Consider the following 13,544-nt stretch of genomic DNA (forward strand, 5'->3'; position numbering starts at 1 on the left):
GGGAAGGAGTTTGGGGAGTGGGGGGAGTCCAAGCCAAGAAATCAGCAAAGGCTCAGGAGTGAGGCAGGCACAGCCCGCTGTGGAACAGGATGGAGCATCCGCCTCACACACGGGCTGCAGGAGGCAGAGCCCCCCCTCTACTTCATCTCTCAAGAGTAGGAACCAGCACACAGCCAGGCTCCAACCAGGCAAGATTGTGTGTGACCGGACAGGGGCCACCTGGGGAGGGCTCCGCCATGCTGACAGGACCCCATGTGCAACCTCGGCAGGGCAGGTGTATGTCTGGGTCAGACAGACTTGAACCCTGGAGGCCTAACTCCCACTCCTCCTCTCTTTAGAGGATTGGGGGGCCCCAAGCAAGAAGACCTGCCCCAAGGCTCCCTTGGGGACCAGAGGCACTGAGCAGGCTCTAGGTGTGGTCCTGCCCCGGGAGGGGGCCATCCTGCAGTGAACTGAGACCTCAGCCCCCAGGGATGGCCACATGCCCCATGAGCCCCACTGCTGAAAACATCACTCCCTGACCTAGACCTTCTCAGACCTGGCACTCGCCCTTCTCCAATCCCCAGCGACTCTCCCCAGCTACCAGCCAAGCACCATGGTCTGCCCCCTGGGCCATGACCAGGGCAGGCCATAGCCCAGCCTGCACTGCTGCCACGGCCTTGGGAAGTCAGGGCCACCATGGCCAGGAGGTTCTGCCTAGCTGCTGGTCACTCCTTGCTGACCAGTCTGACCTGGGGGCCAAGCTCACCGCAGGTCAGGTCAGCCATCCATGGCAAAGGCCAAGCAGGGCCTTGAGGCACCACCTCTCCCGCCCCCACCCAACAGCCACAAGTGCTCAGGGCTTTGCAGACGCCCCTGGGTGCAGCGGTGAGAAGTGCTCTCAGGACTCTGGGCCCCTCCGCAGGATAAGGCTGCAGAGTGCCCAGGCCTGGGCCGTGCAGACCAGGCTGCACTCTGAGGACGAGGGTGCAGGTCCCCACACCCCTGAGGGCCCAAAGGACAGTTACCAGGGAAGTACGACCAGGCCCAGGACAAAGGTGGGGCCCAGAACTGCAGAAAGAGAAAGGCAAATTTATTCTTTCAAGAAGATGCACCAACCAGTTGAGGGGAGGAGCTCGCTGGCCACATCCCCTGTCCTAAGCAGGGGTCTGAGATGGGGCCGGGCCTGAACAGGGCTTGGGAGAGGCTAAGGGGCTCCCTGTGGCACCGGGGAGAGGACTGAGCAGGCCCAGGGGTGGGACTTTGTTCTGTTAGCACCAGGAACCGCCCGCAGCCGCAGCCGGACTCGGAGACAGGAAGCAGGTGGCTCTGCTCTGTCTCCACCTGAGCAGTCTGGGGAGGGGCTGGCGGCAGAAGGCTCCCTGCAGGCGGTCATCTGAGTAAGTCTCAAATTCACAGACCCCCTCGGTCCCCCCAGCCCCTTGTAAACATGAGAATGGGCTCGTGACCCCCAAGCCCTTCAGGACAAGATGAGGGTCCGCGACGTGTGGCTGGGCTTCAAGCGGCCCAGGAGCTGCCGCGCTTTCTCCTGCATGAAGAGCTGGTCCCTGGTCCCCCCGCAGGCCACCGTCTTCCAGGCGCTGGTCATCTGGGAGGAGGTAAGAGGGTTACCATCCAGGCAAGGACAGCATGCTCCCAGTCACCCCCGGTGACTGGCCGGGGAGGGGCGGGGATATTTCTATGACCCTCCCTCCCTCCCTCTAGAAGCCACAAGTCTTCTTGTGCTCTCTTCCTGGTGGCCCTGGGGAAGTCATTCCCATCTCTGGGCTTCCTCAGCTGTAAAGCAAGGAGGACGGGCCAGACAACATGGCCACTCCTATCCTCTCCGTGTGGCACCAGTCTCCAAGTGGGGAAAAGCTACAGCCACGCAGGCTGGTGAGAAGGAGGGGCAAGGGGTTCATACATGCAGACGCTGAGATGTGAACAGCCCAGGGCAGCCCCTGCCTTCAAGGACAGACGTGCTAAGCAACCAAATACAGAGACAACAACTTAATTACAAGTGAGACCATGTCATAAAAGAGAGGCTTGTCAGGGGGTGGGGGGTGGTCTCCCCAGTACGTGGGTTCCCTGAGGGAGTGGCGTTTGGACTGAGATCTGAAGCAAAGAGAGCCACAAAACAGCATTCAGAAAGAGGCAGCAGCCTGTGCAAAGGCCCTGAGGGGAGAAGGGCAGCAGAGCAACCAAGGTGATGCCACATGCGTGGCTGGCACTCACAGGGGCAGGGGTTGGAAAGTGACTTCGGGGCTTTGGGGCGGCCACCGGCTTCTCGGGCTTGGCCTGCAGGAAGCCCTGGTTGAGCAGGCTGTTGTCCTCTTTGATGCCTGACAGGATGAGGCTGGAGGAGCTTGATGGAACATTTGTCGGCTGAAATCAAAACCAAGTCAGACTCACCATTGTGCCACAAGCGCTTAGTGGGAAGGAAGAAAACCTCAGTCACATCCCAGCCACATCGCCTCCAGCTGTGGAGACCCTGGGCAGAGCATTAACTTCTCTAAGCCCCAGCTTCCTCTTTCAGACAGGGAGTTCATTTAAAGATTAATAAGAAAACATTTGTAAAGCGCCTGCTTCAGAGCCCGGCACCTAAAACGCCCAATCATGCCGGCTCCTGTCACACGAAGCTCATTGCTCCCCCACAGCCTCAGCTGCTCTAGCTCCTCCAGGTACCAGAAACATCCACGGGCAGTCAGAGACGCCTGCCTCGACCAGCAAACACGTGGAGCTGTGCAAAGTGCCCCCAGGCCTTCCCAGTCTCCCCGCTCCACTCGGCCTTTACCCTCCTAGTCTGCTGGGCTCGGTGCCCTTATCAAAGGCAAGAACCTCGGGCTCAGGGACCTGAGACCCCAGAGAGCAGGCGCTGGTGTCAGGACAACCCAGGCCCACCCCACTCCAATCCTGTGCTCTTAACTGCCTGCCCTACAGTGTTTTCTTTTTGGTAATTATTTTGTGTGCCCGAGGCGATGCCAGCCCCAGGTCTGGCCGGAGGGCACTAAGTCCCTGGCCTGGCGGGGATCTCTGGCCAAAGTGAGGTTTCTCTACAAGGACTATGGGTGCAGCAGCCGTACCTGTAAGACCTAGCCAAGCAACTCTCTGTCTCATGACCCCCGCCATGCCTCTCACTGCCTCCCACTGGGGGCCAGGGCAAGACAGGCTGGCCCCATTGTCAGCTACAAGGGATCAACAGCGTGGCATGGTTTCTGGGGACCCACGTCCTGCACAGGCAGCAGCCCCCTTCCTGAGATCGGCCTGGGAACTGGACAGCACTCATCCCAGGGAGATGTGCCCCGACCACCGGGCTGTGCCTTGAGCCCCTGTCTGGGGTCACTCCCATGAACAGAATGCAAGAGAAGGCGGCAGGGACCTGGACCTGTTGTTTTCAAATATGTTTTAGCAATGCAACACTTGCCAAGTAAATCTTTCTGTGAAAGACAGGAGCACAGCTGCCCTGATTGAACCAGGGCAAGGGGTGCCCAGCCCCACCTCCTCCCTCAGCCCCCCAGCCCCGCCCTGCTGAGACGGGCACCCTGAGCCCCAGTCCGAGAACCACCAGCCCACTCCACCTCTGGGGTCCCCTCCACAGCTAAAGGGTTCCAGAGGCAGAAGAGCCCTCTGCAGTTCTGGGGGGGCGTGGCTGACAGAGCATCTCCCTCAGACCCCTTACCAAGGACAGAGCCTTGGGCAGCGTGGACATCATCAGCTTCATGTCCTCGTCCACGATGTCGAGAGCCAGGGACTTGCGGACTTTCTTGATGGGGCTCCGCCGCAGCTGGGGGTTGGGGAGAAGGAGGCGATTAGGACAGGCGTTCAGGATTCCCACGGGTCACCATCAGCGCCCTGATGACGCGTGCCCAGCTGCCCTGGTCATAGAACCGGGCCCCACTGCCTTCGAGCAAGGCCCGGCTGGTGGGGATTTGCTGGCGGCAGGTGGGGTCCAGGAGACTCTGTGCCCAGTGTAGACTCTGTCTTGCCAGACGCTGCAATAGGAAGCGAGGACACAAACGCCAGCCTCCACCCAGAGACCCGCTCCTCATCCCCGGACGGACCAAGCACAGCCCCCAGGTCTCTACCCCACTAAACACCCCCTAAACAGGCCCAGCAGAGAATCATCCAAGTTACACCTAAAACACCCACCCACGGATGAGTAACTCGGAGACATAACACCCTATGGGACAGAGGCCCATTACAGGCGTGCCTGGCCCCACCCCTGTGCCTCCTATAAGCAGGTCAGGGGTCAGCTTCAATACCAAGGAGGGGCTCTGGGACTCACACTCACCCCCTAACCCAGCAGTGTGACCCAAAAAGGTGCTTCCGCAGCTCAGAACCACCATCCAACACAGAGGAGAGGCCAGGGAGGCCCTGAGTCAAGATCTCTCTACCTACTCGCCAGAGGCCCAGTCCAGTGGGTCCCTCCCAGCCTGACAGCCCACCTTTCCCACCCACCCCCTATAACCTCTGCCTGCCACCCTGGCACATTCCCATCTTCCCACCTCTCCCCAGAGGAGAGCATCTGCGAAAAAGGGGGCACACAAAGCAGGACCCAGAGTCTGCCCTGCTAGCAACAAACAACACAGTGCAGCGGGAGAGCCTTCTGGGCTGGCCTGGGACGGCTCCTGCCTGCCCTCTGCACCCAGGTTTCCCTGACCTGTGACCCTACCGGCTCTCCACTTCACCTGAACAGACTGTCCCCCACCTGGCTCACATGGCCAGATGCAGAGCTGGCTCCATTTGAAGGAGTTCCCTTAGAATCCTCTCTTTGTGACCCTTTCTACTTCCTCACTTCCATGCGTACTCAAAGCCACTGGTGTCTGCCTGGTGTCCATCTCCATCCACTGAACTTGAAGAGGAAGTGACCACATCTGAGTCTTAATCACTGCTCCACCCACCCAGCCCAGCCCAGAGCCCACTTCAGAAGGGTCCAAACACAATGCTGAATAAGAGTGCTGTAAGAGTGAATGAGAGACCAGTTCAAAGCGGGAGGAGGGGAGGGTCCCAGGCACCAGGGCCTTACCTCGGTCGGTTTCATCAACAATCACTCCAGGGGAGCAAGGCGCATGGGGCCACAGCTCTGCTTTCCCCAGCACCTCACTTTAATCAGCTGTTCCTAGACCCACTCCCGGTCCCACTATCTCTCTTCACCACCCCCTTGGCCCCACCGTCCCCTGCCCAAGCTGCCGAGGCTGGCAGCAAGGGGCTCTCCCGCCCGACCCAGCCACGCACCCCAGCCTTCCTCTTCTGCTTCTCCGGCCTCACTTCATCTTCAATGATGAGCTCGATGCCGGCCTCAGAGCGCAGCACCTCTTTCAAGTCCTCCTCCAGGTGCGGGGTCTGGGGCTAGGGGCAGGGGCAGGGGCAGGGATGGCCCATGTGAGGCTCTGCTCCCAGGCTACGGGGCAGAGCCTGCTCATGGGGAAGGCAGGGCAGACCCAGCCACACTTCGGCTGTCCCAGGCCACGCAGGAAGGAGGCCCAGTCCCAGGACGCTGGCCTCACACACATCATTCACGACCATTAACGCTCCTGACTTGGACAAGCAGACGCCGATTTTAACTCACTGAGGGCCACCATGGGCCAGCAGCGTCCCCACTTCACCACAGCAACCCTCACACAACCCTGTGCAACAGCTGTCATCTTCCACAGGGTGGAAACGGAGGCTCAGAGAGAGCAAGAGCCTGGGCCAAGGTCACACAGCTGTTGTTAGAACCTGGACTTGCTCAAAGCACAAACTCCTTCACCCCTTGGTTCCACACTAATGGGGACGCTTGCTTCCATTTCCCTTTCTCGGGCCTGGGGGCTCCTGGTGACCTCTCTGGGCTCCGGCAGCAGAGACCAGGGGAGGCAGAGAGCTAGCGAGCAGAAGATCTAGGTACACCGACACCTGAGAAGTCACTCTAAAAGCGCCCATGTGCTTTAATTATAGCTGCCAGGCTCAGCTTTGCCCTCTCGCACCTGTCCAGAGAGCCCGCAGGTATCAGAGCCAAATCCCCCCTGGGATAGGACAGGGCAGTGCTAACTAGTACCCTGCCTGGGCCCGTTTAATTCAACCAGCTCTGCTCAGGACTGGGGAGACCATAGCCCCCATCGTCTCAGGCTTTCACACGAGGGCCCCACGAAGTGAGAGGGGAGGAGGCGGGGGCAGCACGCCACAGACTTTGTCCACAGGTTGAATGCTGCTCTATGATCCGCCCCTCTCACCTTCAACTGGTTTCTAAAATACCTGCCTCTGTCTCAGAAAGCCCCAAGGGTCAACTCTTTCTGTTTTCGTTGAGGAAAGCATGCCTGTCTCATGATATGAGAAAAAGGGGGAAAAGGGGGATTTGCACACTGCTGGGGAGGGTGCTTCCTCACTGGCCCTCTCAAGCCCACCCATGTTTTGTAAAGAATTGACAGTTAACCTAAAGGCTTCAGTTTGAGGAGCAATGTGCCACTCCCCCAAAATTAGCCACAGCACCCGAGCAAGTCCTTCTCCATTCCAACACCTGCCCATCTTCTGCCCAGCAATTACGATGTGCTAAAAACAGTTACATATGTATTCCTGTGTTAAACACTGGTCTCCACCATCCCACATTCAGCTTCACCAGGGTGCCACTGCGTCTCCAGCACCAGCAGAGCCTGCCCAGCACACTGTAGGTGCTCGGGAAATGTCTGATGAACTGATGAGTAACTCAGCCTTAGTTTCCCCATTTACAAAATTAGGATATCTGCAACTTCTTGGGGCTGTTAGGAGAATCCAATGAGATCTCAGAGAGAGAGGGCCCTGTGAACTGTAAATGCCTGGATGAACCCAGGAGACCCCACTGCACAGACCCCCTGGCCACACCACATACCAGGGGCTTTAGTGGTCCGTACTTCTCCAGAGCATTCTTGAACGGGGTCGGCGTGTGGGGAGTGTTGTCCATGGAATACTTCTGATCTGGAGTTACAAACCTGCCAGGGCCAGAGAAGCAGGCTTAGTGGTAGGGTAGGGGCAGACGCCAGCCGCTCTGCTGCAGGCGGCCCAAGACTCCCACCTCCCCTCCACCAGACTTCTGGCCTCGGCAGCAGGGAGGAACCCCCAGGACACACCCTCTTCCCTCACACTCACCCCACCACCACCACCTCCCCCCAACAAGGGTCTTAATCAGGGGCTTACAGGAAGGGCCATCCTCAGAAACAGGAAAGAACAGGACACAGTCTAAGAGGATCCTGGAGACCCAGGTGAAACAATGGCTGAGAATGCTGCTCAGTCATTGCTCTGTAATTAGGACTTCCCACAAGACAAGGAAGGCTTGTGGCCACACTTCAGGCCCAGCGAGAGATGGGCACGGGAGTAAGGCGGGAACCCAGGAAGACCTGGAGGGCACGTGGCAGCAGCATTAATAAGGAAAGGCAGGGCAGACATCAGGTGCGAGATGGTGAGGCCAACACACGTGCTTAACTTACCCTCTTCCCAAGTCTCCTCAAAACGACCACAGTGGGAACAGAAACGTGGAGGGAAAGCTTTAGCAGAGAGAAACCTGGGAAGGGTCTGGTCCACAAGTGGAAATATTTTTAAGAGCTTCTATCAGATGTAGCCCCACCATCGCGTGATTTCTGCCTGCGATGGAAAAGCCTGCTGGGGAAGCGACAGAAGAGGCACCTCACACCCTGAGCGCCAGGGCTGCGGGTACGGGGCCGGGCCAGCTGTCAGTGGGCAAACACTGGCTCTGACGGCAGGTGCCAGACTCCGCTTGCACGAGGCCGCGTGGCCTTAGCCAACTAGAGGCACCGCCACAGTGAAGCCTCACTGGGGTGGTCCTGAGAACCACGCCAGGTGGTCAGGAACTCGGGTGCAGAGGCCAACTCCTGGATACGCTGCCCGGGCCGCCACTCCAGCCACTTCCCTCAGCCTGCCAGACAGTCCACGGGCAGATAAAAAGCTAGAACAAGTAAAAACCATTCCTTTCTTCCTTGGGACTGAGAGATTAGTCAGGGATCGACAAATCTCTTCCCAAATCCCTGTCATCTCCCACATGGGGCACACAGAGACCCCTCTGTAAGGATGCTAAGCGCTGGTCAACCGTAAACGTCCCACAGTTCAAACCAAAGCTCAAAGGGGTGAATCTGAGCCTCGGGACCAAACATCTCTATGGGACACGGAGCTTCTGCAACAAACGAGAAAACTCCAGAACCTCTCTAAGTCATGGTGTCAGCAAGAACTGAGAGTAGGGGCCGGCTCAGTGGCGTAGCAGTTAAATGTGTGCACTCCGCTACAGCGGCCAGGGGATCGCAGGTTCGGATCCCGGGGACGGACCTATGCACCGCTTGTCAAGTCATGCTGTGGCAGCGTCCCATATAAAGTAGAGGAAGATGGGCACAGATGTTAGCCCAGGGCCAGTCTTCCTCAGCAAAAAGAGGAGGATTGGCATCAGATGTTAGCTCAGGGCTAATCTTCCTCACAAAAAAAAAAAAAAAAGAACTGAGAGTAACATGCGTGTTAGAAAACTAAGGGAGGCCGACTTGAAAAGGGAATACAGAAGATTGTTTGGAGATGGAAAAAATGCAATTTTTTCCAGAGAACTTGGCAGGCGGGAAACTGCAGAAAACGAAGCTGGTGATTCAGAAGACAATCCCCCGACCTTTGCAGAGTTCAAAGGAAATGGCTTAAGATGACGAATAGGAATAAGAAGATGAAAAAGAGACCAATGCAGCCCATGTAGGAAGGAATTTCTAACGTAGGAGGAAAAGGAGCAGACACCAGAGAAACAATAATTAAAGAAATAACAGCACATTTTCTCAGCTCAAATTTTCAGTCTTGAGTTTGAAATGCAAAATCGGGGGGAAAAAGTTAATAAAGAAATACCACGCCAACATAGAGCCTGACAAATTTCAGGAATAACTAAAAAAAAAATAAGAAGAAACCTCCAAGGATCCAGGGAGAAAAGATTTGGCACAAAGGAATAACAGTCAGATAGGTCTTTTCCATGACATAAACGCCATGGGAAAACGAAGTCGAGCCCATGGTTTGGGGGTCACAGTTAATCTCCCTCTAGATTTCCATATCCAGCTCCTGTTACTGAAAAACAATAGACAGACAGCCCAGACCTCAGAGAGCATAGGCTGCATACCCTCCCCTCTGAAAAGAACTCGAGAAAGCACTCCAGCTAACCCAGAAAATAATCAAATTTTAAAACAGGGGAAACTTTGCTCTTATGAACCAGTAAAATCTCAAAGGTGTTTGTTACACAGCTCAACCTCACCCCGTGTCCCCACTGACCCATACGGCCCTAGTGACCCCTAGCCTCTCTCCTACCATTCTTCCCTACACCTGATTCACTCCAAACTTAGTGGCCGTATTTTTGTTGATTAAACTCAAACAGTACGTTTCTACCTTGGAGCCTTTGCCATTCACACTGCCTGGAATTCCGTTTTCTCAAAATTTTGCCGAGTTCTCCCTCTCTGAGGGGCCATCCCTGACCTCCCACCTAAGTTAGAAACCCCTCACCCTTACTCTGTGCTCCCCAGGCCTGTATAATGTAAAATTTTCCCCCACAGTGTCTCTCTCCCTCTGAAATACCATCTACTGACTGTGCTCTGTTTGTTTGTTAGTGAACTGTCCCTTCCATCAACCATGAGCTCTATGGGGAAAATAAAGTGAGGAAGCTGAGATATAAAATCAGGGGACAAGGAAACCGTAACTGTTGCCTATTAAATCTTGCAAATGTCAAAAACAATTTTTGAAAGAGAAAATGGGAAAACCAATGAAGTCTTCTGTGACAATAATCTGGATTTACAGATAAAGTAGCAAACTTCCACTTCTGGCCAAAATGGAACATCAAGGGCCAGATTTACCCTCCCGCCTGAAACAACGAAAAAACAATACAGGACAGATGAAATGACAAATGACACTGGACATGAGGCAACGAAGGACAGTGAGCCTGGGAGACAGGAGACAGATGAGGGGAGCCGCCTGCACTGAGACTCCGGGGCACAGCACAGGGAGGGGGCGCAGGAGCCCAGCAGGCCCTGAGTTGAAGAGGCGACAGTGAGCATCCAGGAAGACAAAGGCAGTCAGAGTTCACACAACACAGTATCGCCAGAGAGGGGGAAGCTACAGAGGTGAGAACCCCAGAGATCAGCAGAGGGACCTCCTCGAGTATTCAGCAGGGTGCTCATCTGTGCACACACGTGAGGAGACTACCTGAGATGAGGGAAGAACCACTGGAAAAGATCACTGAGAACTGTACTCGACACTCACCCAGGGCTGGAAATAGTGGTCACTCCCACCAACCAGACTGGAAATCCTCATCATTCACAAGCAGTGGGCAGCGTCCTGTAGGATCCTAAACTAACCACTGCTCTGGTCCCACCTAATAGATCTTAAAAGCAAGAGCCAAAAAGATCAAACTATTTCTAAGTGACTTAACTGCCTCTCAGAACAAAGCTCTAAAAAATTTATAGGAATACAAAAATACGCAGTTCACCACAAGGTAGAATCTACAGCGTCTGGCATCCAATGAGATATTACCAGGCATACAGAGAAGCAGAAAATAACAACCCCAGCAAGAATCACAATGAGAAGAAAAGTCCCTCAAGGGAAACTGACCCAGAACTGATACACATGCTAAAACCAGCAGAGAACATTAAAACAGGGGCCGGCCCTGTGGCTTAGCGGTTAAGTGCGTGTGCTCCGCTGCTGGCGGCCCGGCTTTGGATCCCAGGCGCGCACCGACGCACTGCTTATCCGGCCATGCTGAGGCAGCGTCCCACATATAGCAACTAGAAGGATGTGCAACTATGACACACCACTATCTACTGGGGCTTTGGGGAGAAAAAGGGAAAAAAAAGAAGGAGGATTGGCATGGATGTTAGCTCAGGGCTGATCTTCCTCACAAAAAAAAAAAGAACATTAAACAGTTCAAGACAAGACAAGAACATAAATACATTATCATTGTATTCCCTATGTTTGAAAACTGAAGTAGAGACCGGAAGGATATTTTAAAGATCCAGTTGAATTTCTGAAGATGGAAACTACAATGCCTGAGAGGAAAAATGCACTAGATGGGATTACTAGATTAGTCGTGGCAGAGAAAAGGATTAGTACACTTGAAGACACAGCAATAGAAACTATCCAAAACGAAACAGAGAGGAAAAAAAAAAGAAAAAAGGAAGCATAACTCAGTAAGCTGTGGGACAACTTCAAGCAGCCTAACACATGTGTAACTGTGGAGTCCCCGAAGAGGACTGGGGGGTGGAAGGCCCAGAAAAAACATCTGAAGAAATAATGGCTGAAATGTTTCCAAATTTGGAGAAACCTATAAACCCACAGATCCAAGAAGCTCAATGAACACCAAGCATAAGAAACATAAAGAAGAATACATTACAACACATAATCAAATTGTTCCAAACCAATGATATAACAGTGGGAACCAGAGGCAGGAGAGCAACACCTTTCAAGCTGAAAAGAAAAAATGTCAACCTAGAATTCTATAATCAGCAAAAATATCTTCCAAAAATTAAGGCAGCTTTTCAGCTATACAAAAGCTAAAAGAACTCATCAGCAGCAGGCCCACAGTACAAATAATGTCAAAGGACGGCCTTCAGACAGAAGGAACGTCCTACCAGATGGAGATACGGATCCACAGAGGGCTGAAGAGCATGGACATGCTTCTGTGAGTGGAAGAGAACAGAGCAGCGGGAGCAACAGCAGGTTACGAACAGGACGAGGAGGAACAGGAGAAGGGGACGAGTCAGCTCCTTTTGCGGTCCCAGCATACCTGATTAGGGGCTTTGATTTAAATCCCAGGATGCTGGCTTGAAAGGAGAATAATTTCTCCCGAAATGTATCTGTGTTAAACTTTAGATCAACTGTTGAGACTGATTTCTGAACCAAGGGAGTCATAAATCTTTTCCGAAATTATGTATCATTACAAGGGCTAACATCCTGAACTCATCCCTGAATCACATCATTTACTCGTGAAACAACAAACAGCAATGCTTCTCCCGCGGCCAGTTAACAAGCAGAAGCAGTTACACAGCTCTCTCCACCTGGAGCTCAGACTCAGGCTGACACAAAGAAGTAAACTTGCTGTGCAAGCACTTTCATCGAAGCGGGCGGGTAAGCAACCTGTGCGGGCTTCGGAAGGAGAAACCCTGTGCTTCGTAAGCTCACAGCTTCCCTCCAACTGAGCACCAGAGAGACGGAGGGAACACAGGGCACTTTCGTCCTTCACATCAGACTACTCAAACACGGTGGGTTTGCACTTGAAACTTAGAAAAGATGGAGATTACGTTTTTTTGTGACAATCTGGTCTCTCTCTATTCCCAAGATTAGAAAACCATCAAATTAAAAAATGAAAATGAGGAAGAACAAAGGTAAAGCACCAGAATACACTCACGGAAACCAGGGGGGGTGGTGGCCAGAAGGGAGGCTGCTCTCTTGAAGCAGTCTCGTGTGTTTTTCCAAAAGTACCCCTCCCCAGTGATCCTGGTCCCCACCAGGCCGCCAGGCCGGCCACTGCTGGGGGAGCGGCAGGTCCAGCGCTCCTGGGCCAGCAGCAGGTGGACGGCACAGCACTCACGCAGCGTGTTTCTGGTGCAGGGGCGTCTTATCCCGGTGCAGGGGCGTGGTGACCACCACCTTCTGGCTGCACACGGGGGTGGACGTCAGCGAGGGGCTCTCCAGCTCCAGTGTGTCCTGTTTGTTCCAGAAGTTCAGAAACTGCCAGGGAAGAGAAAGGAAACAAGACAGAGTAACGACCTGCAGGGGTGGAGAGAGACCCGGGAGACACTCTCCCGGATATGGCTGCTCTGACAGAAGTCCCCTCCTGACCTGGGAGACTCCTCTCGTCAGACATCAGAGAACAAAGACCAGGACGGATGGACAGGAACCCACCGAGAAGATTCGTGTAGACCCCTGGGCTTGTCACTGCCCCCAATCCTCACTTTTGCCAGGCTGCAGGAGGTCCATGTCCCACCCCCAGGTGCTGCTGACAGTGTAGTGGGGGCCAAGAAAGTTGACTGTGCGAGAGCAGCCCCTTTGCAGAAGAAATAAGAGCTGTGACAGACTGGTGACTATGGGGGTGGTGATGTCAACATTTAGAGAGCGCCTTCTCACGCCAGAGCTAAGGACTTCATATAAGTGTTCCGCGTACTTGTCACAGAGCCAGAGGAGGACTCAACCAGATTTGAGCCAAGTGAAGCACCACCCTCCCCTCCCTCTCTGGTCTAAAGGTGCCCTTCATAGCTCAGGGCCATCCGCAGCACTCATGTCCACTGCCCTAAGCGGGGTCCCTGGAACAGGGCGGCCACCACGTCCCACCACCCTGGGCTACTGTTTGGGCAGCTCAGGGCTCTGCTGTCTTCCTTCCCCAGTCAGCAGCCCTCACCTGGGGCCTGTTAGATGCTGAACTGTGTCCTCCCCAAATTCGTATGAAGCCCTAACCCGTACTTGGAGATACAGTCTTTAAAGAGATGACTGAGGTAAAATGAGGTCATCTGGATGGGCCCTAATCCAATATGGCTGGTGTCCTTGGAAAGAGATTATAAGAGGAAAAGGTAAGAGATTATAAGAGAAAAGAAATTAGGACACAC

The 13,544-nt window shown here is 54.2% G+C and overlaps 1 protein-coding gene across 2 annotated transcripts in view; it reads right to left on the reverse strand.

The window, feature by feature from the left end:
• Positions 1–1,051: 1,051 nt before the first annotated feature.
• Positions 1,052–13,544, reverse strand: part of MYBL2 (MYB proto-oncogene like 2) — a 41,445-nt gene continuing 28,952 nt past the window's right edge. Inside the window, exons 9-14 of one of the 2 annotated variants that reach the window (XM_058562665.1) lie at positions 12,533–12,672; positions 6,821–6,920; positions 5,215–5,328; positions 3,659–3,763; positions 2,215–2,364; positions 1,052–1,588 (exon numbers count right to left, since the gene is read on the reverse strand). In XM_058562665.1, the coding sequence (XP_058418648.1) occupies positions 1,460–1,588; positions 2,215–2,364; positions 3,659–3,763; positions 5,215–5,328; positions 6,821–6,920; positions 12,533–12,672 (738 nt within the window). In that variant the 3' untranslated portion in view covers positions 1,052–1,459. The remainder of the gene's footprint in view (positions 1,589–2,214; positions 2,365–3,658; positions 3,764–5,214; positions 5,329–6,820; positions 6,921–12,532; positions 12,673–13,544) is intronic. The other variant, XM_058562666.1, reaches the window with a different exon arrangement.

The sequence above is a fragment of the Diceros bicornis genome, chromosome 19 (assembly GCF_020826845.1).
Source record: "Diceros bicornis minor isolate mBicDic1 chromosome 19, mDicBic1.mat.cur, whole genome shotgun sequence".
Lineage (NCBI taxonomy): Eukaryota > Metazoa > Chordata > Mammalia > Perissodactyla > Rhinocerotidae > Diceros > Diceros bicornis.